General features: G+C 34.8%; 1 protein-coding gene across 2 annotated transcripts in view; it reads left to right on the forward strand.

Moving 5' to 3' along the window:
* The first annotated feature begins 1,307 nt into the window (after positions 1–1,307).
* The window catches only part of TDRD3 (tudor domain containing 3), a 160,181-nt gene continuing 134,551 nt past the window's right edge, over positions 1,308–26,937 (forward strand). For both annotated transcript variants that reach the window (XR_004232823.1, XM_031958458.1), the window contains exon 1: positions 1,308–1,400. Coding sequence is in view for 1 of the 2 variants with exons in the window: in XM_031958458.1 (XP_031814318.1) it covers positions 1,360–1,400 (41 nt within the window). In the remaining variant the exon portion in view is untranslated. The remainder of the gene's footprint in view (positions 1,401–26,937) is intronic.

Consider the following 26,937-nt stretch of genomic DNA (forward strand, 5'->3'; position numbering starts at 1 on the left):
TCTGAAGGGGCAGGAGGGCGGTGCAGGGAAAAGGATGGGTGGAATAGAATTCAAAGCAGCTGCTAGACCCCCTTAACTAGCGATTACATAGTATTTTAAGGTTGGCCCCTAGGCAGCTAGGTCGTGCAGTGGGTAGATCCGATTTGGAGTCAATTTCTCCTCAGACGATTATTGATAGTGTGTAACTGTAAGTTGAAATTAACAGCACTACTACCTTCTATGATTGTTGTGAAGACCAAATGAGATATTTGCAAAAATGCTTTAAGAGCTGTATAAACGCTAGTTATTATTTTATTCTCACACCAACCCAGTGAAGTATTGCACTTTTGCAATTTGCAAGTATTGCACTTGCAAATTGCAAGTATTATCCTCATTTTAACGATTAAGAAACAGGCTGAGATAGGTAAGTGACTTGCTCAGTGCCTCACAGGGCTGGTCCTAGGGATGATTGAACGCAGGTCTTCTTCACTTCAAGTCAAGCACTGTATCCACTATTTCGGCTAGTTATCTTTCATTAGTTGTCACTTAGGTATTTAAACAGAAGAGGATAGAACGCAAGAATTGGCATCAGGAAGACCCGAGTTCGAATTTCGCCTCAGATACTTGCTATAGGATCACTTAATTTCCTCTTCAGTAAAATGGGGAGATTTACTGAGTTGTTGTGATGAATTAACATGGAAAGCATTTTGCCTATAAATGCTAGCTAATATTCATGGGGTTTATAACATTGAACTAGGGCTTTTGGAAAAGCCGGCAATTGTAACTTGCACTTCCATAGACAAAAAGCACTATTTGTTGTTTCCTAGAGAAGCACAAAGCAGGCGCTTATAAATGCTCGCTTTCCCGACTTAAATCCTCCCTTAGCCAGACAGGGTAGAAGGTTCTGTCCCTTCATGGCTCCGGATCGGCCCGGAGAAAACCCGGCAGTAGATTTTCAGCGAAAGGACCGGACTTGGAATCCAAGCGCCCCGCGAAGGGACGCTCCATCGCTTGTGGCACGCCTCCCCGCTCCCCCCTTTCCCCCCCACCTACAAAGACTCAAACCAAGGACTGCTCAGGGGACTATAAACCGCAATGGAAACCCTGTCGCTTGAAGGCTCAAAAGCCCCTCCTTCTCCTCCTGATCCCTCCTCTTCCTCTCGGGGCAGGCGCGAAAACCAGGACGCCGGGAGGCAGCTGCACGGCACTGGGTCGCGCCGGCGGGCGCACTGAGCATGCTCAGTAGCCGAGCGGGAGGGGGGTGCGGGCCTTTTTTTTTTTTTTTTTTGGTCTCCAGTCTGAGGCCTCCTCTCCCCCCCTCCCCCACCTTCTTGCCCCCCCGATTTAGCCCCCCACCCCCACCCCAGCCGGAGAGCTGCCATGGCTGAGGTCCCGAGCGCGGCGCTGTCCCAGGCGGGTTGGTAAGTGGCTAGTATCGGCCGTCCCCGCCTCCCCCTGCTGCGGGCCGGGCCCGGGCCCGGGAGGCCGGCGAGGACTGGAGGGAGGGCCGGAGGGCGGGGGGAGTGCGCGTACCTGTACGGTGGGGGTAGGAGCGGGACCGGGGCTGGGGCAGGCCGCCCAAGGCCTTTCCTGCTACCCCCCCCCCTCCTGGCTCGGCCCCGCCCCGGTTCCGGCCCGGCCCGACCCGACCCTGCCCCGGCGGCGCCACGCGGAATTCCTCTCCCCCAAACTCCCCAAACTGGCGGCCGCGGGTTCGAGGCCCAGGGTCGGCGCCCCGCTAGGCCTCTCCAGCCCTCTCGAGCCTGCCTGCCTGCCGGCCTCACGCTGCTTTCCAAGCCCGCTGCCCTTCTAAGCTCCGTCCACCTCATACCCCAGCCACCCTACTCTTGGATACTCAGCGATCCCCGACTCCTACCTTTGCATCGACGGCTCCCCATCCCCCCCTTTCCCTCCCCACTCAGCTGAAAGCCCCATCCTTGTAATGCTGTAACAGCCCTCCTGCCTTGTTTTGTACTTTGTAGAGTGCGTGCTGGCCCCCTCTTTAGAGTGAGAGCTCCCTGAGGGCAGGACCTGTTTTTGAGGGTCTTTGTATCCCCAGCGCCTAGGTCGGCCAGCGTCTGGTAGCTGGGCGCTTAATAAATGCCTGATTGATTGTTCACGCGTGCTGCTGGGCAGAGGGCCTGGCCAGATGTGCCTGCCCCACCAATGACCCATCCTCCTGCCAGCCTTTTTGGGAACTAGTGTGCTGTTCTTGAATGCTAACTGAAAATTGGGGAGGAAAAGTACTTGGGTGGGAATCTGAAAGAGTCTTTGAAGTTACTCTGTCTCTTTTCGTTTAGTTTTAAACGAAGTGGCAGACGGCTGGTCTCTGCCACATAGACTTTAATTTATCAGGTGATATTTAAGACTTGTGCCAGGGAGGTCTTTTCTATAAAAAAAATAGCTTGTTTTCTCCTAAACAAAAATCAGGTTTCATAGTAGAGCTATAGTATCTTAATAGCAATTAAAAAGATGCAGGTAGAAATTCAACTATTGACACCTAGTAAATAAGCATGACTAACACAAGTGTTGGCTAGGCTTGCTGAGGTTTTATTTTTGTGAAGAAGTCATGTAGAATTGTCTGTCATTTTTTAAAGTTGTCATTCAGAAGATCTTGGATCATTAAATTTGAGTTGAGAAATTTTACTGTTTTATTTAGTTTATTTTTATTTATTTATTTTTTTACTAATTACTACTTTTAATGATATAGTGAAAAGATTTCTAGTTTTAGCAATCAGAAGATTTGAGGCTATCTTTTATCCAGATACCTACTAGCTACTCATGACCCTGAGAAATGATTTTGATCTAGGTGAGGCTTACTGGCCTCATCTATGGAATAGATGTTGTAAAAATAGGTATCATCTCCCTCTTCACACTTTCTAGGGTACTTTGATTGTATCTCAAATACAATCTTTGATTGTATCTCAAATGTTCACATTTGGTTTAGTATTTACTTTTTGGGGTGTGTGTATAAACTTTCACCTTCTTTGGAGAAAGCCAGAATGTTAGTTACTTTTAGCCCGTGTATCCTCATTTTGCCAAGCACATCATCTTATTTGTAGTCGGTTTTAATATACCTTTAGTTTGAATTAAATTGAATAGAAAGGTAGAGGAAGGGCATTTGAGGATGGAAAACACTGCACAAAGGTATGGGACTAGAAAAATTCAAGGTGTGTAGTGTAAACTAGTGAATCAACCAGTTTAGCTGGATTGGAGAGTTAGTGGATATTTTTAGATGGAAGCTATAGACTTGTTTTTATTCAGAGAAACAGTATTTATTTACAGAACTAGGAGACAAGTTTCTGTAGTCCTAACATCCAATAATGAACTTTGACTTTAGATGTCACAGTTTTTAAAAGAAATAGGTTAAAATAGATAATGTCTGAAGTTCCTTCCAATATGAAAAGTTTCTCTGGTTAAATACGGTTTGAAGCATTTTGTTAACCAGACCTGAATTCATCTTTCAGTTCAGAACCTCTAACATCACCATCATTACTTGAATTTGAATGAACTTGGGTCAAATCATGTTATTTGCAATTTGACTATGTGTTTTAATGCATAGTCTCTTAATTTGGGTGATGATTATTGTTTAATACTGGCCAGCATTTTATGGGAATTTTTGATGCATTTTGTAATTAATATCCAGCTTTTGCTTAGTTCCTCACGATTAGCTAAGTTATCATTTCATGGATTCTCTTATATCTCAAAAACTATATGCCAAGCTCACTTAAATGTGTAATCAAGATAGGAGTTATCCAGGGAATGAATATGCAAGAGAAGAAAGGATTTCCAGGAAATTGTATTGATCCATATTACAGTTTTTGATTATGATTGAAATAAAATTTTAGATAACTAATATATTCAGAAGGAAGCTTGGTCCGAATTGGGCGGAATTTTGTCCTTTTTTTTTTTTTGGTGTTAATTTTATGCAACTGTGCTTTTTTCTTTTTCTTTTCTTTTTTAACCTTTTGTTGGAATAGCCAATTGGAAACCTTTAAAATCTCACATTCAGGAGACCAATTTAAAATGACTCTTATCTCTCTCCCTCCCTCCCTCCCTTTCTCTCTCTCCCTCCCTTTCTTTCTCTCTTTCTCTCTCTCTCTCTCTCTCTCTCTCTCTCTCTCTCTCTCTCTCTCTCTCTCTCTCTCTCTCTCTCTCTCTCTCTCTCTCTCTCTCTCTCTCTCTCTCTCTCTCTCTTTCTGTTTTAGAATTTACAATTCCTGAGGACCTAGCTGGCAGATTTCTCATCATGGCCATAGTGTAGTACCTATCAGTCACTAATATTTACTAAGCCCTGTGTACCAGGTGAAGTGTTAAATAGGCACCAAGAATGGTTGTGGGAGAGCACAATTGTAAAATAATATTGTCTGAAAAATAGCATATTAAAGATTTGATTATATTTCAGCTGACCTGAAGAAATCAAATCAGACATTATCACTGGTTACTAAGGTTTTGCCATTTAAAAAAAAAAAATATGAATAACACACAGAAATTGTCAAAGGGTTTTTTTTTTTTTTTTTAAACAGTTAACAAGGGAAAAGACAAGTTCCTTAGTGGAACTCAGTTAAATCAGGAAGAAGCCATCAAAGAGAAGATGCCAGAAAGTGGGAGTACATCATTGACTGGCAGCTAAATCCATAAAGTTTAGCAGACTTAACTCCAGAAGAGGGTTAGCAGGGGAAGGAGATTATATCTTTGACTTGTGGGCTAAACTTTAAAGGGATTTAGCACCCTAAAAGAATTAGCTGTAACAAGAAGAAAGATCTATGAGGTGGGAATACCCATGGCAGGCTAGCTCACAATTAACCAGGAGGAAGAAGCCATCATAGGGGGATACTATGATGATGACACTATGAGGAGGGAGAGAGTACTTTATAGTGGGTTTAGTCCTGAAAAGGTGTTAAGGAAGATCTACACCATGATTAGCTTTTTATAAGGGAAACATAACTTGGGGGTTTAATATCATGACTTGGCTTTCTGATTGGATAAATAAAGATGGGGGTTTTCTAGAGGCCCCCACGTGGGATAGGACTGTAATTGAAAGTCCCATTGAACAAAAGACCTACTTAAGAATAAAAGGCTTGTTTTAGCTTGAGATGATTCCATCTGTATCCTTCCCTGCTTGCCTCAGGGAGTATTATAACTTATCAGTGCTTCAGACTTTTTCTGCTAGAACCCACCTAGGAACTGGTATTATGTTAAGCCTTGGGGATATTAAAAAGAAAACGAGAAACTCCTACAAATCCACCAGCCAGGTAAAGATATGGTAAGAAAGCTGAAGAGGTAGGAAGAAGGGGCCAGGTTATAAAGAGCTTTAAATGTCAAATAGAGTACTTTATATGTGATCTGGAAGGTAACAGGGACATTGGAGCTTTCTGAGAAGGAAGGTGCCATGATCAGAATTGTCCTTTAGGAAGATTATTTTGGCACATCTGGGGAGAATGTGGTCTAGAGTGGGGAGAGACTTGAGTTATAGAATTGGAAATTCCAATTAATTGGAAAGCCTTTGTAATAGCTAGGCTTGAGGTGATGAGCTGAATAAAGGTTGTAGCTATCAGAATCGAGAGAAAGGGACTAATATGAGAGTTTTGGGGAAGGTAGAAGCAATAAGATCTGACAATTGGATATATGAGGTAAATGAAAGTGAGGAGTTGAGAATGACCAAGTTTATGGGCCTGAGTGGGAGGATATTGCTACTCTAGACAGGGATAGGAAAATTCCAACAAGTGGGTGGGAAGGTTTGGAGGATGGAGAGAGAGATGAGTTTTGTTTTGTAGCTGATAAATTTGAACAGCTTTTTGGACTTCTTGATATCCGAGAGGCTGATGGATAGTTATAGCTCATCAAAGCTTAAACTAAGCTCTTCCAGAGATATCTACATAATCAAACCTATGGTAGTTACTGAGATCACTGAATAACTGCATAGAGTGAAATCTGGGCAAGGACATAGCTTTGAGGAACACTCTTAGAAGGTATGACATGGATGAACAACCATGAAGGCCACTAAGGAGTGAGTGATTGAATAATAGATAGGAGAATCTAGAGAATGGAAAACAACAGCTACTGTAGGGTCAGAATAGGTTTCGTGTAGGAGTTGACATCCTCCTAGTAAACTAGAAAAGCTTCTTGAGTGAAGCACCTGCGACTTAAAATTACTTCTAGAATGTCCCTAAAAAGTATTCATCTAACCTTTGACTAAAGATCCTTTCCATTTCTAATTGTAATTATTAGAAAAGTTTTCCTTATGTTAAACTGAACTTGGCCTCTCTGCAACTTTTCTCCATTGCTTCTGGTTTTATTCTTTGAATCTAAGCAAAATATTTTAATCCCACTTCTTGTACAGCTTTTCAAGTGCCTTAATTTTAAGACTTGTCATTTTTTTTTCCCCCTTAAAACATTCTGAACAAAAAACTTAACCTTTTTAGGTGACTTGTCTTTTTTTGGCAGTCTGGGGAAGCTGTGCATAAAGTAAATATACCAAATTACAGAGGAAACTGATTATAATGAAATAGTTATTAGAAAAATTACACACAAATTCACACATTTTTGGCTAAGAACACTTACCATAAATCAATTTTGAGACCCCTCAGCATGCTTATTGTCTTTTCCTGGCCACTCCAGTTTATCAGTATCTTCCTTAAAATGTAAATATTTAAGAGTCCTCTGAGGTACTGAGAGAAAAGTTGAGTTGTCCAAGGTCACTTAATTAAAAAAAAAAAATCATAGAACCAGGGACTTGAAATTGAATATTTTGACTTCAGATAACATGCTTTTCCACTGTATCACAACTTCTCTTTCAAATTAATTTAAAAAGAGCCTTGTTAGTCAACAAAAACCCAAATTGGCCATTTTTTCATAGCTCCTTACTAAAAAATGTTAATTGTTAATAGGTGTTAAAATGGAAACACTTTTCAGGAAACATGTGTGACTTAATAACATTCTTGAAGAGGACCATGACCTCAAGGAGATGATGCCTTGACAAGCAAGTGAATTGGTTTTAAGTGAGAGTGTGCTGTCCAGAGCCATCTGAGTCCAGTGGCAAGATATATACATTAGGAAGTCTGGAGGTAGCCCTGGATGCAGTGGGAGACCTTGGCCTTTTTATAGCAATAAAAAGGGTAGCTGTTATTTCTTTAATATAGGTGACTTCTAGGTGACAACTGTACCTATATCATGCTGATTTGTATCTTCTCTTTGATTTATAGTCTTAGAGAGTTTTTCAGATTTTCCTAGCTTTGAGACTTGATTCTTTATCTGTTGTACCATTCTGTCTCATTTGGACAGAATGATAATTTTTTAAAATGAGGGAAAATTTTTTGAACACCTAAAGGTGATCTTGGCATTATCATTTAACTGTCTCGATTTGTGTTTTCAAATAAAATCCTTTATGGTTCTGGTTTCCCTTTTCCCACAGTTACCATTTTAATTCAGGCCCTTATTACCATCCTCCCTTGATCTATTCCTAATTCTCAATCTCTTCCCAATTCCATTCTATCCACCATACCAACATGATCTTCATAAAGTGCCAATTTGACCATGGCACTTCATAAATTCTAGTGGCTCCCCATAAGAATCAAGTATAAACTCCTTTGCCATTTTTTGATTTGCACAATTTTACCTTATTACACATCACTCCCCTTCATGTATACTACGTATGGTCTAGCCCAGGGGTCCTCAAACTTTTTAAATAGGGGGCCAGTTCACTGTCGCTCAGACTGTTGGAGGGCCGGACTATAGTAAAAACAAAAACTTTGTTTTGTGGGCCTTTAAATAAAGAAACTTCATAGCCCTCGGTGAAGGACATAATTGTCCTCAGCTGCTGCATCTGGCCTGCGGGCTGTGGTTTGAGGACCCCTGCACGCCAAACTGGCCTTCTTACTACAGTTCTTATCTTTGTATTTTTTTGTCCTTTCATAGAATACATTCCTTCCTCACTTGGACCTCTTAAAACTAGTTCCGTTCAAGATTCAGCTTGCTATATACTATTTATGTGAAGCATTTTCTCCAACTACTAATGTCTTCTTCTGTTTCTATTTTGTATATATCTATATAAGTACACAATACCTCTTCTGGCTGTTATAAGTTCCATTTGGGCAATGATATTTCTCTTTGTCTTTGCAATCTCCATTACTAACCTTGCTTTACTATAGAAGTTTTTTTTTTCTGTGATTTTAGTAAGATTGCCTGGATTCTTTTGGTATCAAAATAATGTGTTCTCTGACTTGAACCTGATTCCCATTTCTTCCTATTGACTTTTCCAGTGATTATATGTATTTAATCCTTGAAGTAAATTTCTAAGAAATTTGTGTTAAAGGAACTCCTTTTTTGTGTGGATATATATTCATATATAGATGTCTACACATACACACACACACACATATATCTATATATCTATATGTATGTATCTATTATGTGTACTAAGTTGTACGTACTGCGTTTTAAAATGGGACCAGTAATAGTGATGTATTGGTTTTAAGTGGGACAGAATTGTAGTGATCATTCTCACTCTTTTTTTCACTGTCTCTCTTTTTACACACACACACACACACACACACACACACGTGTTTATTTGCACCTATGATTTAATTGATACAAGAACTTCCATTTTAGAAATAGAAGGTTCCTCTGATGATACAGATAAGTAGCTTGTAACTTAGTGTCTTAGAAGCAGTGCTTGGGATATTAAAAACTTCATTGACTTCTCCATGATCATACAGCTAGTACAAGCCAAAGGCATGGCTGAAATCAAGGTCTTCATGATTTCATAGGGCCTGTAGTTTTATCTTTTATCTCACTTTTTTATTTAAAGGAAGATTTTCTATCCATCATCATTTTTCTAAAAGAAAAAAAAATGCTTTAAACCTTAACATTTAAAAAATTTTTGTCTCTAGTGAAAAGTTAAAGCTTTAAATTTTATTTTAAATTGAAAAAGATCAATTTGGTGGCTCATAGAATTCCATAACTTCAGAATTGGAACAGCTTTATACTTACATGAACAGTATAGAATACAGTTTAATAATTCTGTATTCCTATATAAGGCTCTTAATTCTGTGTAAATTGAATTTTTTTGTTTTATAAATGTAATTTTTGTGGTAGGTACTTTAATGTTAATGTCAAACATTTGATTGAATTCAATTTTATGTGATGAGTCTCTTGAAACTATTTCTAAGAGAAAAATTTGGGGTTTTCATATTTGCAGAATTTGGAAGCATCAAATAAAGTTGAACCTTTAAAGTACATTTATTAAGCATGTATTTTGTTTAGGCATAAATGAAAACTTAGCAAAAAAAAAAATAATAGAAAAAAAGATGTTCTTATGCCCAAAGGACTATCAAACCTTTGATCCTGCAGTGTCTCTACTGGGTTTGTATCCTTGTAGTGGGAAGGAACTGGAAACTGAGTGGCTGAATAAGTTATGGTATATGAGTTTTATGGATTATTATTGTTCTGTAAGAAATGGTGAGCAGGATAATTTCAGAAAGACCTGGAGAGACTTACATGAACTGATGCTAAGTAAAATGAGTAAAATTAAGAGAACATTGTATACAGAAACAACAAGATTATGCAATGATCAGTTCTGATGGATGTGGCTTTTTTCAACAATGTGATGATTCAGGCCAATTCTGGATTTTTGATATTGAGAGCTATCTGCATACAGAAAGAGGATTATGGGGACTGAATGTATTTTTAATCAATCAGTAAGTGAAAGATTGAATGTAGTTTTATTATACATGTAACATATTTTCATCTTTTATTTTGTTTGCTAGCTTTTTGTTTTTTCTCATTTTCATTCTGATCTGATTTTTCTTGTGCTGCATAATAATTGAGGAAATATGTGTAGAAGTATCACACATCTTTAACATATATTGGATTACTTGTCTGGGTAGGAGGGAAAGGAGGGAGAAAAATTTGGAACTCAAGATTTTACAAGGGTGAATGTTGAAAACTCTTTGTAAATATTTTGAAAATAAAGAAGCTATTAAAAAAAAATGTTCCTTGGAACATCTTTTGGTAATTTTTGATTAAATGATGATCTCCAAACTTTTAAGACTATATCTTTATCAGTAAAATTTTGAGCATATAACCCTGACATGTGAATACTTATTTGTAAATTATTTATATATATATATATATATAAATATGTATTAAATAATAATGCTGTACATTATGAAGAAGAAATTTAAAAGGATTAGGTAAAGGTAAAGGAAACAATATAAAATTTTTTAAAGTTATTAGTGATCTAAAAATGTTTTTGCTTGAGTAATATGAATGGATGTTTAGAGTTTTGTTGTTTTTAATAGAAAATCTGTCCTGGAGAATAATGGTGACTTGTAAAAAATATTTGGCAATAATTAATTATTTTATCACCAGAACTATTTAGTGAATTTATTTTTTTTAAAAGATACTTTAAAAATAAAAGGTACCCAATCCAGCAAAAAAAATAATGGGTCATCACAGTCAGTGAATCAACAGATATGTTTCTCTGTGGGTAAATATTTTTCATATATGTTGTGGGAATAGTAAACAAAAGTAAATTATCTCAGACAAAAAAACAAAGTTTTCAGTATAGATCTATATTTCTGTATGTGATTCTACTTAAAACAGAAGCTGTCATACCTTTATTTCTTATCTGTTTCAATATTTTACTTGTTTTTGTTTCAGCAAGAGTAACAGCAAGTAATTAGTTGAGTTGTACTATAGAATGGGAACGGGGTGGTTGTAGGACTTTGAATGACCAATGGCACATTCTTATTTGATCTTAAAAGTATGGGGAGTCATTGGAGTTTATTGAGTTAGGGAGTGGGGATGGAGGTGGGATGAGGTGAGTGTGACAATCAGACCAGGACTTTAAGAAAATCACTTTGGCAGCTATGTGGAGAATGAAGGGGTTTGGGGAAGCTTTGAAGGGAAGGAAATGACTGTACAAGAGTGATGAAGGTCTAAATTTATGTATGGGCTGTTTAAATGGAGAGGAGATAAATGTGAGAGATGTGTGGACTTAGAAATGAAAGATAAGAGTATTGATTTAATAATATATCTAATTTCATACATTGATATAATATATATATGAAAAATTGAGAATGGCATGGAGGTCATGAACTTATGTGCCCAAAAGGCTAGTGCCTTCAAAAGAAACAGAAATTCCCAAGAGGAAGAATGGATTGGAATGGGGGAAGATAATGAAATGAGATTTGTTATACAATCTGTCCATGTTTGCCCATTCCTACCCAGAAAGAAAAGGAAAAAGAAGGAGCAAAAAATGGGGCACCTATTGTCATCTGAGGAACAAGGTAGGGTGTATTGGATAGAGGCAGGGAGATCTTTCCTGTGACATTTCAGCAGCTGCTATTGTGGGTACCTGGTTTGGGAACAGGTAATACCTATTCTGATGCGTTGGTTCACCTAATGGTGTAGCATACAATCAGGAGAATTGGAAACTTGCACATTTTTAAAGATGACAGGTGAAGGAAAAATGTGCTTGTTTTGGAGACGATTCCTACATATTTTGTTATTGCTGGGAGGTTGAGATTCTCCCCAAGTTCCTACTTTCTGAATGATTATCACACGTTTCATTGGGTCGTGCTACATTTCCTTTTATGACCAGCAGTATAAAAGCTCTTAATTAAAAGAAAAAATCTGGTTTGAGAGGGGCCCTGAATCATCATAATCTTCCCTTTCCATTCACTTCCCTACCCCCAAGTTTTGGGAAACCATTTTAATATTTTAGAATGGCAAAGCTAACAGTTGATCCCTGGTTAAGTCCAGTTAACAGAGAAGCACAACTTCTGTAGGCCCTGGAAATTCCTTTGTGAAACCAACAAAGTAATATTGTCCTTGTGTTTATATTGCCTCTTTTATTCTAGTCCTTACCTTGTTGAATAAAGATTGATATATTGGTCAAACATAAGTCTTTGAATAAATAATACCTATTTGTCTTATTCCTAGACTTTTGTTTTTTAAAAATTAAAAACATTTTATTGACAAATTTTGTATTTATACTAAATTATGAATCATCACATTTTTATTATTTAGAGTTCTAGAGTACCATTTTCACTTAAATGTTATTGATACTCTGTTTTTCCTTTTTTTTAATCTATGCAAAATTGATCATGTGGTAATGGATACTCAGGATTTCTGTGTATATGTGTACAGGAGATGGGACCAGGGAATGGATCCTCTATGTGATATCTTCCTATTTAGATATATTTTTCTACTTAATATATAATCAGCAACTGTCACATTAGTTTATATGTTTTGTGTCACTGCAATGTCTAAACGTAATAAGCCTTACTGACCTCTTGGCTTACAGTATAAGTTGTATACTTTGTTTCCTGTACTGTCATTGTAAATTGCTAAAAATTATAAAACATTTTGTTAGACCCTATAAGTTTCAGTTCTTAATATGCTGCTTACAGTGATTTTTGGTGAATAAATTATAAATCTAGTTTCAACTGCCTGTAGAGTTTACTGTCTCAAGTAAAAAGAGATGTAAAAAGAAACTTCCTATCCCTCAACAGATATGAAAATTTTTCTTCTCTAACTCAACAGTATTTGCTTAGTCAAGTAAAATTTCATAGTGATATTTCAAGAATCATAATAGTATAACCAGAAGTAGAATGTGTGTAGTTAAGTGTCATGTTTAAAGGTTTTAGAAGTGAATAGAGATATAGAAGTAGGTTTAGAAGGGCAAAAGAAGCAACAGTTCTTAAAGCCAGGAATTTAGAGTAGAATATGTGTGTGGAGTAGAATTGTTTTAGTAAAGGGCTGAGGATGGAACAGGATTGAGTATAGGCAAAGCAGGGTTGATGCCCTGGAAAGTTCTAAGAGGTAGAGAGATTGGTGATCACCATGAGGATATGAGGAGAAATACAAAGGAAAAATGAATAAGGTTTCTTATCTGGAAACTTAATAGAGATGAGCTATATTATCTTCAAGGCCTTTCTAGGTCTCAGTGTTGAATGATGGATAGTTGGAAACTATACTGTAGCAAAGTCGGGAATATTAGGGTTCAAATTTTTTTTATTCTTTTAAAAAATTATTAAAGCTTTTTATTTTCAAAACATATGCACGGATAATTTTTCAATATTGATTCTTGCATAGCTTTGTGTTCCAAATTTTCCTCTCCTTCCCCTCCCCAGATGGCAAGTAATCTAATATATATTATACGTGTTAAGATATATGTTAAATCCAATATATGTAAACATATTTGTATGTTTTCTTGCTGCACAAGAAAGATCAGATCAAAAAAGAAATAAAATGAATAGCAAAACAAAATGCAAACGAACAACAAAGAGAATGAGAATGTTATGATCCACACTTAGTTCCCTCAGTCCTCTCTCTGGATGTAGATGGCTTTTTTTATCACAAGATCATTGGAACTAGCCTCAATTATTTCATTGTTGAAGAGAGCCATGTCCATCTTGTTGTTGCCGTGTATAATGATCTGGTTCTGCTCATTTCAGTCAGCATCAGTTCCTCTAAGTTTCTCCAGGCCTCTCTGTATTCATCCTGCTGGTCATTTCTTACGGAACAATCATATTCCATAACAATCATATGCCACAATTTATTCAGCCATTCTCCAACTGATGGGCATCCACTCAATTTCTAGTTTCTTGCCACGAAAAGGACTGCCCAAACATTTTTGCACATGTGTGGGTTAGGGTTCAAATTCTATGTCTTTCTACCTATCTTTTTGAATGTCAGCAAGTCACTTAACTTCTATGCCTGACTTTATTTGTAAAATGAGAGGAATGAACTTGATGGTCTCCAAGGTCTCTTCTAGCTCTTAATCTGTAATTCTGTAAAGAAATATAGTTTGATAGCATGTTCCTATAATTGTCATTAAGTATCTATTCTGGAGTACATTTTTATTTTGTTCTTCAGTCTCTGCTTTTGCCTCATTGTGATGTGGAAATAATCCTGGTTCTTAAATGTTATTAGTAGAGTGAGAACTCTGCAAGTTGGTATAAACTGGAGCTTTGTGATACATTATATATATGTTTTCTGAGAAATATCTTAGCTGGGTTTGGAAAGATTCATCATGTAGTTAAGATGATGCCACTAAATGAAATTCATCTACTAAGGTATATAAGAGTTTGTGTTCTATATCACTTGAGAGAATGTCCAAACAAAAATCATGTATCAATTGAAGTTGAAGACAGGTTAAGTGATATTAGCTTGCAATATATAGAACTTTAAAGTTGGCAAAGTGCATTATTAACTTATTTTGCCCCTCAGCAATCCTGGGAGAGAAGATGGGTGCTATTATTATCCCCATTTTACAGATGAGGAAACTGAACTAGACGGATATTACATGACTTGCTTGTAGTCTCACAGCCATTAAGTTTCTAAGGTTAGATTTGTACTCAGGTCTTTCTGATTTTAAGTCTGGCACTTTCTTCACTGTGCCACACTTGTACCTTTTCATAGGGTCATAAATATAGTGCCGGAAGATATCTCAGAGACCATCGAGTCCAATATCTTTATTTTACAGATGAGGATCCTGAGGTTTAGGAAGGTAAAGTGACTTGTTTAAGGCCTCATCTAGAGTAAGCGTGGGATTTGTATGCAGGTCTTCTTACTCCAGAGTCAGTACTCCTACCACTGTACTGCCCTTTCTATGTATGTTTGTCTTTCTGTATTTGAGAAATGGGTAATGAATGTTTATGTTCTAAAATCACTAGAACTATAGTGGGTAATATATATCTACCAAAGGAATATTTTCCATTTTGATCTTGTTAACATTTTGCAGTGACAACAATCAAAAAGAAATGTTTCAGTTACTGATTAAACTATCATAACTTGCTTTTAGTATTTTTATAATTATATAGTTTTAATATAATTACTTACATGAAGAAGTCTTACTTATAGAATTAGCTATTCCATTTTCTTCAGCTCTTAAAAACAGTCTTGTCAAGTGACTAGAAAGGGGTCACATTTGAAAATGCTGTCATGACAAGTTTTTTTTTTTTTTTTTTTTTTTTGAGAGCTTTTAACCATGCAGCAGTTTTGAAAGGAAAAGGAAAGATTTATGTTAGATATTAGAAAAGGTGAGTTCTCTGTAAAGAGTTATTGCAGTGTTGTACAATTTTTCATGTGCTTTCATAAAGGAGGGCAAAAGTACCTTTTCCATCTGTAGAAGCTTTCTTGCTTTCTTTTTTGAGGAACTGAAGGATTGCTTGAATTGGTTTTCTTAGATATCTCAGAATCTTTAACTGACAGATTTTTTTACTCTGGCCTAGAATCTAAGTGACGAACAGTTCACTAAAATAGTTTGTCCAGTCTTCAGTATCACAGAATTAAAATCATTGACATTGAATTTGTACTTTTTCATACTGGTTCTTTTTCAGTCTGGAGATACCTGGTTTATCTGAAAATGAATTTTGAAATTGCAGGAAAAATACTAGTATTGGTTTATTTTTCTTGAATAGTCATAGATTGGCCTAAGGAATGAGGAGGGAATATCTTAATTATATGAATTCTTTTAATTTTTTATTATATTATAATGCAGTTTTTTGATAGCTGAAACAATATTTATGAAAGGGAACTGCTAATAAAACTTAGGTGACTTGTGATGATAGCTAGATTACTAGTTAGTTTTACCTTCATTCCTTAGTAATCATCATTTAATTTATTTGGTTTAGAGTAAATTGCTAATGAAACTCAAGGTTTTAGTGTATTAACTAATATTACAATGTTTTATTATTTTATATTTTATTATTATTATTACAATATCACTGATATCTCCTACGGAACATAAGAGATCTGTTAAATTTGTAATTCACCAGTCTTCCTTCTTTTGATGCATTTTATGATTGCATTTTTTTGTTCTGAATTAAACTAATTTTTCAGAACTAGTGATAGAAGATTCATTTGTGCTATTATCATGTAGACTTAACATTACTTAACATGGTTTGAATTTTCTCCTGCTTCAGCATGTTTTCTTTGGTTATGAAATTGAGTCAGACTCTTGGAGGGCTTTTCTTATAGTTCATTTTCCCCCCAAAAAAGTAACTTCACGTGCAAATTGAATTGTTTGGAATTATTTGTGCTATTTCAAGCAAAAGAAGAAATTAAAACATATACTACTATAGTTTTGTATATATCTGAATGAACAACTTGATAAGTCTTTACCTCAGATAAGTGCTAAAATTGTGCTTTGTAACTCTGAAATTTATATATTTTGCATAATGAAAGTTACTAATCAATATGTTGTTACATATGTGAAAAAGTGGGAAATGAAGTTTTGGATAGGGAACTAGTCTAAGAAACAAGAATGCCAAGGTTCAAGTCTTGTCTCTGACATATTGGCTATGGGACCAACTAAGTTTCAGGCAGATGGTGCTGATCTACATTGGTAAGGTGTTAAGTTATTTGTACCTTCTAATACCAATTAAATCACAAGTGCAATAGAAAAAGATATGGAGATTGAGGAGGCAAGAATAACTCTGAAAATAGGAATAATAATAATAGCAGCTAGTATTTATATAGTTCTTTGAGGGTTGCATAGTAAACTTTCTCTATTCAGTGATCAAGGCTTATTAACTTCATCGTTCTCATATCTGTCCCTTTGTTACCACTCACATAGCCTCTACCTTAGATTAGGTCCCATTAACTCTTTCCCAGACTGTTGCAGTAGCCTCCTCATTGGTCGGCTTGTTTTAATAATACATAACTTCAAAGTTGATGGTTTTAGAACATTGATTTGACCATGTTAGCCCATCTCAAATTTATTTTTTTATTTTTTTTTTTATTATAATAACTTTTTATTGATACAACCCATGCCAAGGTAATTTTTTACATTATCCCTTGCACTCATCCGATTTTTCCCCTCTCTCCCTTCACTCCCTCTCCTCCATCTCAAATTAAAAAAAAAATCTCTTTGTCGTCTTTTTGGGTAAAATATCTACTCTTTAGCTTAGCATTTAAAGCCCTTGACAAACCGTCTACCATTTGCTTTGCAGACCTACTTCATGTCACTTCCATTCACACAACTTCTACTAAAGTCCATTTGGACTTTGCTAGCTATTTTCTTTAACAAATGATACTTCTCCCAACTCCATGCCTTTGCAAAGGAATCATCAGTGTCTGGCACGTTAACTTTAAAGAATCCTCAGCTTCCTTCAAGCACAGCTCAGGTGCTATCTCTTCCATGCCATTTTTACTTCATTGCTCCCCCAGTTATTAGCAATTTCTTCTTTTTGCAGTTATTTTATATATGTCTTATATTTACTTGTCTTCGTGTTGTATTCTCCAGTAGAATTGTATCTTTTTTTGTTTTACTCTTCTCAGTGTTGTGTAGAATGCCATGTTTCATTGTAAGTGCTTATTTTAAATCCCCCCCCCCCAAAAAAAGATTTTTTAAAATAAAAGTTTGTTGAATTGAATTATTTGAGCTATCATTGCATTCTTAATGAAAAGTGATTTGTCTACAAAAAACTAATCATGACACATAGTGGGACTATTGAAAAATTTTTATGAATTCAGTGTATGGATCCATTTATTCATCATGACTTGATTCAGCTGAAAGATTTATGATTTTTAAAAAATTAAATACAGTTATTTGAATAGATACCTTTTATATTTTGGCCTTGAATATGGAGGGAATTATAACATTGGTGATATATGAATGAGTACCTTTGTATAATGTATTTATATTTGTCAGTTATACTTAATTGAAAAATTGAGGTTATATCAAATGCCCATGTTATGTCTATGTCTATCAGAGAACTTCTTAAAACAACCCTAAAACTTGTATTTTTTTTTCCTCATAACTATTGAAATGTGTGGGATTGACCTACACATTAGTAAATCCTTAGTATTTGACAGGACTGCTTCACTGATTTCAGTGGAAACAGTCAGTTTTAGAGTTGTTAGATGTTTTGGAAATGCTCCATTGATTTTAATGGAACTTTTCTATTAAATCTGGAGGCTGATGAGATAGAAATCCTTCATTGGCTCCTCTTCAGTACTTCTGTCACACTTGGCCAACTATTCGATCCTGTAGAAAACTTATAGCAACAGACAAATTTGTTATATTAACGCTCTTTAAGTTCAATGAACAATAGCAGAAATCCATTTGAAGAAAACCCAAGTTTAGACCAAATTTAGTTTGCCAATATTTTCTTGGGTTGAAAACTACATTTAGTTTAATCTATTGGCTGTTAATCTATTAATTAATAGATTTAGTTATCATAGTTATAATTTAATTTTTTATTTAGAATATAATCATAGTTTGTTATACTAATCTTTATTCTTAAATAATGTAATTATGTTTTAGAAAACATAATATTTGTTGAATCATACTGTTTTCTTTTGAATATGTTCCCTTGTAAATTAAACTTTATTGCAAATAAATGCTTTCAGGATAGCAGGGTAGTATTATTATAATAAATCAGGGAAGTATTCCAGTCCCATCATTTATTCATGTACATTTCAGTTTTTAATAATAACTGACGCTTATTTAATACTTTTAAGTTTGCAAAGGATATTATGTAATATTATTTCATTTGACCTTTACAACAACCTGGAGAATTAAGTCTATTATTATACCCATTTTACAGATGAGGAAACAGACTCAGAGAAGTTGATACTCAAGGTTACAGCTACTAAGTGTCAGAGGGGTGAATTGAACTTGTGTTTTCTTGATTCTAAGTTATAAGGATAGTTAAATCAATAACCATAATGAATGTGCCTCAGTGTTGTTGTGGCATAAATACTTCTTATACCCCAAAGTGATTTTCAGTAGAGGGACAATGTTGCTTGAAGGGCATGGGTTTTTGTTTGTTTGTTTGTTTTTTAATAGAAAAATAAATATAGAATCAAAATTATTTTAAATGTTATACACATTTAAGTCATCCTTATTGTGGAGTGGAAATAGCTCTGAGTTCATTCAGGCCATGCCAGTGAAATAGCTTAGTTGACATATCCTACTAATCTGGAAAGGCTTTAATACAGGCCTATGAATGTACTAACAACCTAATAAAGTTTAGAGGTTTCTCCTTAGAAGATTGATTATTAAATGATGAACTTTTTTTGATTAGGGCGTGGAGGTTTGATAGTCTTTCTGCAGTGGAAGAGAAATTATCCATGGTGCTAAAATCACATATCTTTTGAACTTTTGAAATTAGTTCATAGAACTATGGAACCTTAGAGTTGGAAGGAAGAATAGGAATACTGTGGGATTTTGTGACAGGAAGAAAAGATGGATTAATCACATAGCAAGAACAAGAGTGACACAGGTAGACAGCCATAATACTCCTTGGTATCTGCCTGTTGGGAGAAATTGAAGACTGTCAGCATGTTCAATGAACTGTCTCCACTATGCTGTACTTTTGAGAGAACATAAGACAGGAGTTGATAGAAATAGGTGCACTTGGATAGGTTACAAGCAGCATTGTTGGAGGGAAATCCCAAAATGATGAGATCATAGATCCACTTTAATATTTGAGAGTTGAAAGAGACTCCAGAAATCATCAGTTACTTAATAAACAATTTTTTTTAATTTGATTTTTTTTCTGGGTTCATATTTTTTTTTTACACCCTCTTTACCCTTTTAATAAGCAGGAAAAACAACATCTATTAAATGTATAGTTAAGTAAACAAATTCCCACATTGGCCATGTTCTCTTCCCAATTCTCCTCCCTACCCCCATCCTAAATATGATTCAGACTGCCCTTTGAGTCTTTCTGCTCATTATTGGAAGGGACAGAGATATTTCATCTTTAGACCTCTGAAATTTTAGTTGCTGATTGCATAGCTTAAATTAAACATTCCCAAGTTTTTAAAAGTTGTTTGTCTTTACAATAATGTTATTATATGACATAAAAACTTACCTATTTTAATCTTATCTTGGTATAAGGTGTGAGGTGTTGTTCTATGCCTAGTTTGTGTCATATAATTTTCTAATTTTTGAGGAATTTTTGTTAAGTAGTTATTTCTCATCCCAGAAGTTTAAGTCTTGGTTTATCAAACAGTAGATTACTATCATTCATCACTGACTACTGTGTCTCGTGTACCTAACCCATTCCACTGATCAATCACTGTTTCTTAGCCAGTACCAGATACTTTTAATGGGTGCCACTTTGTAATATAGTTTTAGATCTGGTACAGCTAGATCACCTGACTTTGCATTTTTTTTTCTTCCATGAATGCCCCTGATATTCTCAAATCTTTTATTCTTTTAGATGAATTTTATTATTTTTTTTTCCTAGCGCTATTTGTTTTCTTTTTGGTAGTTTGATTGTTATGGCACTGAATAAGTAGATAATTTAGATAGAATTGTCATTTTTATCATATTATCTTGGATAACCCATGAGCAATTGATATTTTTTCAGTTGTTTAGGTCTGACTTAATTTGTGTAAAGTGTTTTGTAATTGTGTTCATATAGTTCTTGGGTTTATTTTGGAAGGGAAATTCCTTAATTTTTATATTGTCTCTAGTAATCTTAAATGAAATGTCTCTTTCTATTTCTTACTGTTGGACTAGGTTGGTAATATATAGAAATGCTAATGACTTTTGTGGGTTTATTTTAGATTCTGCAGCTTTGCTAAAGTTGTTAATTATTTCAACTAGCTTTTTAGTTGATTCTCTAGGAATCTTTTAAGTATATCATATCATTTGCAAATAGAGAGTTTTTTTTCCTCATTGCCTAGGATAATCCTTCAAATTCTTTTTCTTTTCTTATTGCTAATGCTAACCTTTCTAGTAAAATATGTAATAATAGTGATGTTAATGGACATCCTAGTTTTGTTCTGATCTTATTGGGAAGGCTTCTAGCTTATCCCCATTGCATGTAATACCTACTGATGGTTTTAAGCAGATATTATCATTTAAGGAAAACTCCATTTATTCTTATGTTCTTTAATGTTTTTAATAGGAATTGGATGATGTATTCATGATGTATTTCAGCATCTGTTGATAATCATATCATATAATCATATTACTTTTATAAGTTTTGTTATTGATGTGATTATGCTGATAATTTTCCTAATATTGAACCATCTCTACATTTCTGGTGTAAATCCCACCTGATCATATTATATTGTCCTGGTGATCAATTACTGTAATCTTTTGGCTATTATTTTATTTAAATTTTTTGCATCAATATTCATTAGAGAAATTGGTTTATAAATTTTTTTCCTCTTTTGGCACTTCCTACTTTAGCTATCATCACCATATTTGTATCATAAGAAGAATTTGGTAGGAACCTTTTTGTACCTATTTTTCCAAATAGTTTATATAGTATGGAATTAATTGTTCTGTAAATGTTTGGTAGAATTCACTTGTAAATCCATCTGGACCTGGAGATTTTTTCTTAGGGAATTTATTGATGGCTTTTTCAATTTCTTTTTTATAAATGGAGTATTTAAGTATTTTATTTCTTCTTTTAATCTGGACAGTCTATATTTTTGGTTAGTCTTCATTTATTTCACTTAATTTGCCAGATTTCTTGGCATGCAATTGGGCAAAATAGCTCCTAATTACTGTTTTAATTTCCCCTTTATTCCCCCTTTTCATTTTTAATACTAGTAATTTGGTTTTCTTTTCTCTTTTTAAAAATCAAAATAGCCAAAGGTTTATCTATTTGATGGGTTCCCTCCCCTCCCCCCCCCAAACTAGCCCTTAGTTTTATTTATTAGTTCAATTGTTTCCTTACTTCCAGTTTTCTTAATTTCTCCTTTGATTTGCAGTTTTTAATTTGGTATTAATTAGGGATTTTTAATTTGTTCCTTTTCTAGCTTTTTTAGTTGCATGCCCAAATCATTGATCTGTTCTTTCTTTATTTTATTCATGTTAGCATTTAGGGATATAAAATTTCCCTTAACTACTGCTTTGGCTGCATCCCATAAATTTAGGTATGGTGTCTTTATTGTCATTCTCATTGATGAAATTATTTATTGTTTTTTTTTTATTTGTTTTTTTGACTTATTCTTTTTAGGATTAAATTATTTAGTTTATAATTAATTTTTAATCTCTCTTTCCATGGTCCTTTGTTACATAAAATTTTTATTTTCTATTTCTATTCTATTTCTATTCATTTTTTCCCCCAGAGTTTTGTCATATCTACCTTTTCCAAAATTCTATTTACCTTCTTTATTTCTTTCTTGTTTATTTTGTGGTCAGATTTATCTAGTTCTGAGAGGGAGAGATTGAAGTTCCTCAGCTAGTATAATTTGGCTATCTGTTTTTTCCTGTAACTCACTTTAAACTTCTTTAAGAATTTGTATGCTATGTACCACTTGGTGCATATATGTTTAATATTAATACTACTTTATGGTCTTTGGTAATCTCTTTTAATTAGCTTTTATGGTCAGAGCTCTTCTGTTTTTGTTTTTTTGGGGTTTTTTTGTTCATTTTTAAAAGCTAAACTCTTTTTTTAAAAAAATTTTATTTTAATAGCCTTTTATTTACAGGTTATATGTATGGGTAACTTTACAGTATTGACAATTGCCAAATCTCTTGTTCCAATTTTTCCCCTCCTTCCCCCCACACCCTCCCCCAGATGGCAGGATGACCAATATATGTTAAATACATTAAAATATAAATTAGATACACAATAAGTATACATGACCAAGCTGTTATTTTGGTGTACAAAAAGAATCGGACTCTGAAATATTGTACAATTAACCTGTGAAGGAAATAAAAAATTCAGGTGGGCAAAAAATAGGGATTGGGAATTCAATGTAATGGTTCTTAGTCATCTCCCAGAGTTATTTCGCTGGTTGTAGCTGGTTCAGTTCATTACTGCTCCATTGGAACTGATTTGGTTCATCTCATTGCTGAGAATGACAGGTCCATCAGAATTGGTCCTCATATAGTGTTGTTGTTGAAGTATATAATGATCTCCTCGCCCTGCTCGTTTCACTCAGCAGCGGTTCATGTAAGTCTCTCTAGGCCTTTTTGAAATCATCCTGTTGGTCATTTCTTACCAAACAATAATATTCCATAATATTCATATACCACAATTTATTCAGCCACTTTCCAATTGATGGGCATCTACTCAGTTTCCAGTTTCTGGCCACTACAAAGAGGGCTGCCACAAACATTCGTGCACATACAACTCCTTTTCCTTTCTTTATGATCTCTTTGGAATATAAGCCCAGTAGTAACACTGCTGGATCAAAGGGTATGCACAGTTTGATAACTTTTTGAGGATAGTTCCAAATTGCTCTCCAGAATGGTTGGATGGTATTCACAATTCCACCAACAATGTATTAGTGTCCCTGTTTTCCTAAAGCTAAACTCTACTCCTGGTGCACAGAAGGCACTGTCTCTAGTTTCATGCATTTGGGGCACTTGATCACAGATTTTCTCCTTTGGTGCCTGAGGTACCATTGCACAGAGGTGGTTATGGTTTAGTAATCCTATTGTGCCCTGGATTCTGTGACTGATAATTTTCTTGTTACTCTGGGGCTGGAAGCTTCACAACTGGCTTATGGTCTACTGGTCTATTGAGCTAGGATCACTGAACTGTTGCTGATCTGTGCTATGGCTAAGAACTTCCTGCTGACTTGCTCATATAAGGCCTATGTTGGGTTTAAGCTTCCCTTCTGCACAGTGAGCCAGATCTTTCCTGAAGCTTTCTAAGTTCTCGTCTGGAAAAATTGTTTAATTGTCTTTTTGTGGATTCTGGCACTCCAGAATTCTTTTAGAGACTTGTCTTAATGTAGTTTCTAAGGGAAACAGAAGAGAGCTCTTACAAGTTCTTGGCTTCTTTCTACTATCTTGACTCCACTCTGTATATGTAATTTAATAGGTAGACTAGTCTATTTAAATATTTTTAGATCCTGATTTTTCCCAGCATAATTATTAATTTCCATCTTCATCTTTCTGTCCTAGAACTTTCATAAGTCTATCTTTTAGTTAGTTCCTTTTGGGTTAGGTAGATAATTTATAATATCTACTTTTCATTGATATGTCATTTCATTTCCTTCAAGACTGCCCTAGTGATATCACTTACTTGAAATCACTAATTTGAAAGTGAGTGTCCCTCACTGATTGATTTTATTAACTCAGTTTTTAGCTTCATACCTGGTCTGCTTTTCCTTTCTTTAACCACTTCAGGTATAAACCTGCCACAGTTTTTTCTATTCTGTGAATGGTGAGAAATGAATAGGAACTCAGAATGGTCTTATTAATTACTGACAAGAGGATGGGATGAACCCAAATGGCAAATAAGAGCACATTATTCTTTTCAGTTCAAACCAGGTAATAGATGCGTAGGTCAGAGAGCTGAGAAAATTATCGCATAGTGTAATGGCAAATCATGTTTGTGTGAAGCTCAATTAGCAACAGATCCTTGCAGGTTGCATGTTAGCTTAAAAAACATAAATTAACACTATCTTATATTGTATTTTTGTTTATCTTATTAAGCATTTTCCAATTATATTTTAGTCTTGTTAAATTTGCACAGGGGCGTTTTGGGGACCACACGTTTGACACTTTTGATCTGTGGCACTGTAGGCATCTTTTCTTCATATCTTGCAGGGATTTTGTGTGGAAAGTACTTTGCAAATATTAAGATATAATATGAATATAATTTGTTTTTTTAATCTTATTCTCATTTTAAAAAATGGAATTAAGATAGAAATGGTCCAGATATAAGTCTTTATGCAGTTTATTATTCTTTATAGCTAATGATATATAGAGGATTGCACAGTTGGATAGAGTGACTACTTTTTTACTTAAAGTTTTGGGGTCCAAGTTTATCTTCTGTATGCTGGCTCTGAAAACATATTAAAACTCTGGAATTGTCCTATAGAAAAATGGCATGATATGTATCTCCTTTTATTTCTGTATGATTTGTTTTTTCCCAGAGAGGTAAGTCTTTTTTGGTTGATCAACCCTTTACGCCACAAAAGCTGGGAATTATGAGTTTTGTGTGGTGACAGGTATTAAAAGTTGGTCTTAAATTTTTATGAAACACCAGGCATTTTTTGTGGACAACAGTTGCAGCTACGATTATGATCTGATTTCCATTCAGTTTGTTGATTTCTCAAAGGTATTTTGAGGTATAGAGATTTGTTGTCTGTTAGTTTGTGAACTTTTTGTATATAATTCTGGCCTTTGTTTTTCAGGGAATTGCTACTTTTTTCCAACTTGCATTTTATAATAGGTGGCAGAGCTTCTTCAGTTTCTGTGAGTAATCTTCTTGAGTAACAAGTCTTAGTTAATAATAACCTTTCAGTAATTTCTGGAGGCAAAGATTATATTTTGAATTTTTTTTCACAAAGCCCTTAGTTTTTGTAAACATCCATAGTTTTTTATTGATATATTGTTGCCTGAATTCATGTGAGTCTCACCATGGAAAACCTTTTGATTCTATCCTTGTATTTCACAGACTCTGTCCTGATGATTTGGATTGTTTGACAATTTCAGTGGCCCATATCTGTGGGCAGCATTTATTATTGTTCATTTAATAGTTTTCTTTGCTGTTGTTTTCTCATGGTAAAGTGGCCTGTTTCAAAAGTATTTCTTTGTGCTTTTAACTTGTTTGTAATATAAATGTTACCTTAAATTTTTTAAAATTTATAACTGTTCAGACTTCTGGGCAGATAATTTTTATAAAACAACTGTTAATATGTCAAATATGAATATTTTCAATGAAAATTGAAAATATGCTTATGTTTGATTTTATTAATTAAATGCTACAATAAAATTGATTACACTTTATTCATAACAATCACATTGTTAGTACTATTTAGGGCAGCTAAATGGTACTAATAGAGCATTGAACCCAGAGTTAGGAAGACAGTTCAAATGTGACCACATTTATTTATTAATTAGTCATATAACATTGTGCAAATCACTTAATCGTGTTTGCCTCATTTCTCTCATCTGTAAGATGACCTAGAGAAGAAAATGGCAAATTATTGTAGTATCTTTGCCAAGAAAACTCCAAATGGGCTCAGAAAGAGTTGGATACTTCTGAAAACAACTGAATAACAACAAAATAGTGATTATTTTACGTGGTTGCTTTTCCTTTGCTTTCTTGATGGTGATGTTATCTTACAAAGGAACTCTGCTTCTATTTCACATACATTCAGGTCTTTGTCACTGATGACTATAAGCAAATCATTTACATCCTAATTGTATCAATCTACAGGCAATTGATAAATTAATTAGAACTTCAGTAAAAGAAAAGCAAAAACAATTTGTAAATAGCGATAGTATCAGCAGTTTTTAAAATAAAATTTCAGGTATATAGTCACAAATAAGTGTGTGAGGGAGCATCTCAGCTACTGTATGGCATTGTACCTTTTCAGCTTAGAAGGAACATTGTCAGAAATTATCTGTCATTCTTTTTCATTATGATGATGATAATTCAATCAATAAATATTCATTAAGGATCCTCTGATAGAGAATCAAGAGCAAGATTGTCTTTGTCCTTAAAGCAGTAATACCCTAATGGGGGAGACAACATATGTATGTACGGTTACATACACACACACAAGTACACAAAAATACACATTCACACACAAAACACTCAAAGGATTGGAAACTAAGAGGATGCTCATCAATTGGTCAATGAATGTTGTATGATTTTGATGGAATAGTGTGCTATAAAAAATGTTGAAAATGGTTTCAGAAAAATCTGGAAAGACATGAACTGATGAAAAGTGAATTAAGCAGAACCAGCAAAACATTATACATAGTAACAGCAATATTATAACAATAGTTAGCTGTAGAAACCTTAGCAACTATGATCAACAACAATGCTAAAGGATTTGTGTGAAAAATGCCATCTATCTCTAAATAGAGAACTGATAAAGTTAGAGCTCAGATTGAAGCATTCTTTTCTTTGTGTTTTTTTTTTTTTTTCTCTCAACAGGGTTGCTGTGAAAATATATTTTGTATGACTTCAGTATATATTATGTTAGATGTACACTGTATATTCATATGTATGGTGGGTATTGTATTTTTTGCCTTTTCAAAGTGTCTGGGAGGGATTGGAG

This window comes from Sarcophilus harrisii, chromosome 3, assembly GCF_902635505.1.
Source record: "Sarcophilus harrisii chromosome 3, mSarHar1.11, whole genome shotgun sequence".
NCBI lineage: Eukaryota > Metazoa > Chordata > Mammalia > Dasyuromorphia > Dasyuridae > Sarcophilus > Sarcophilus harrisii.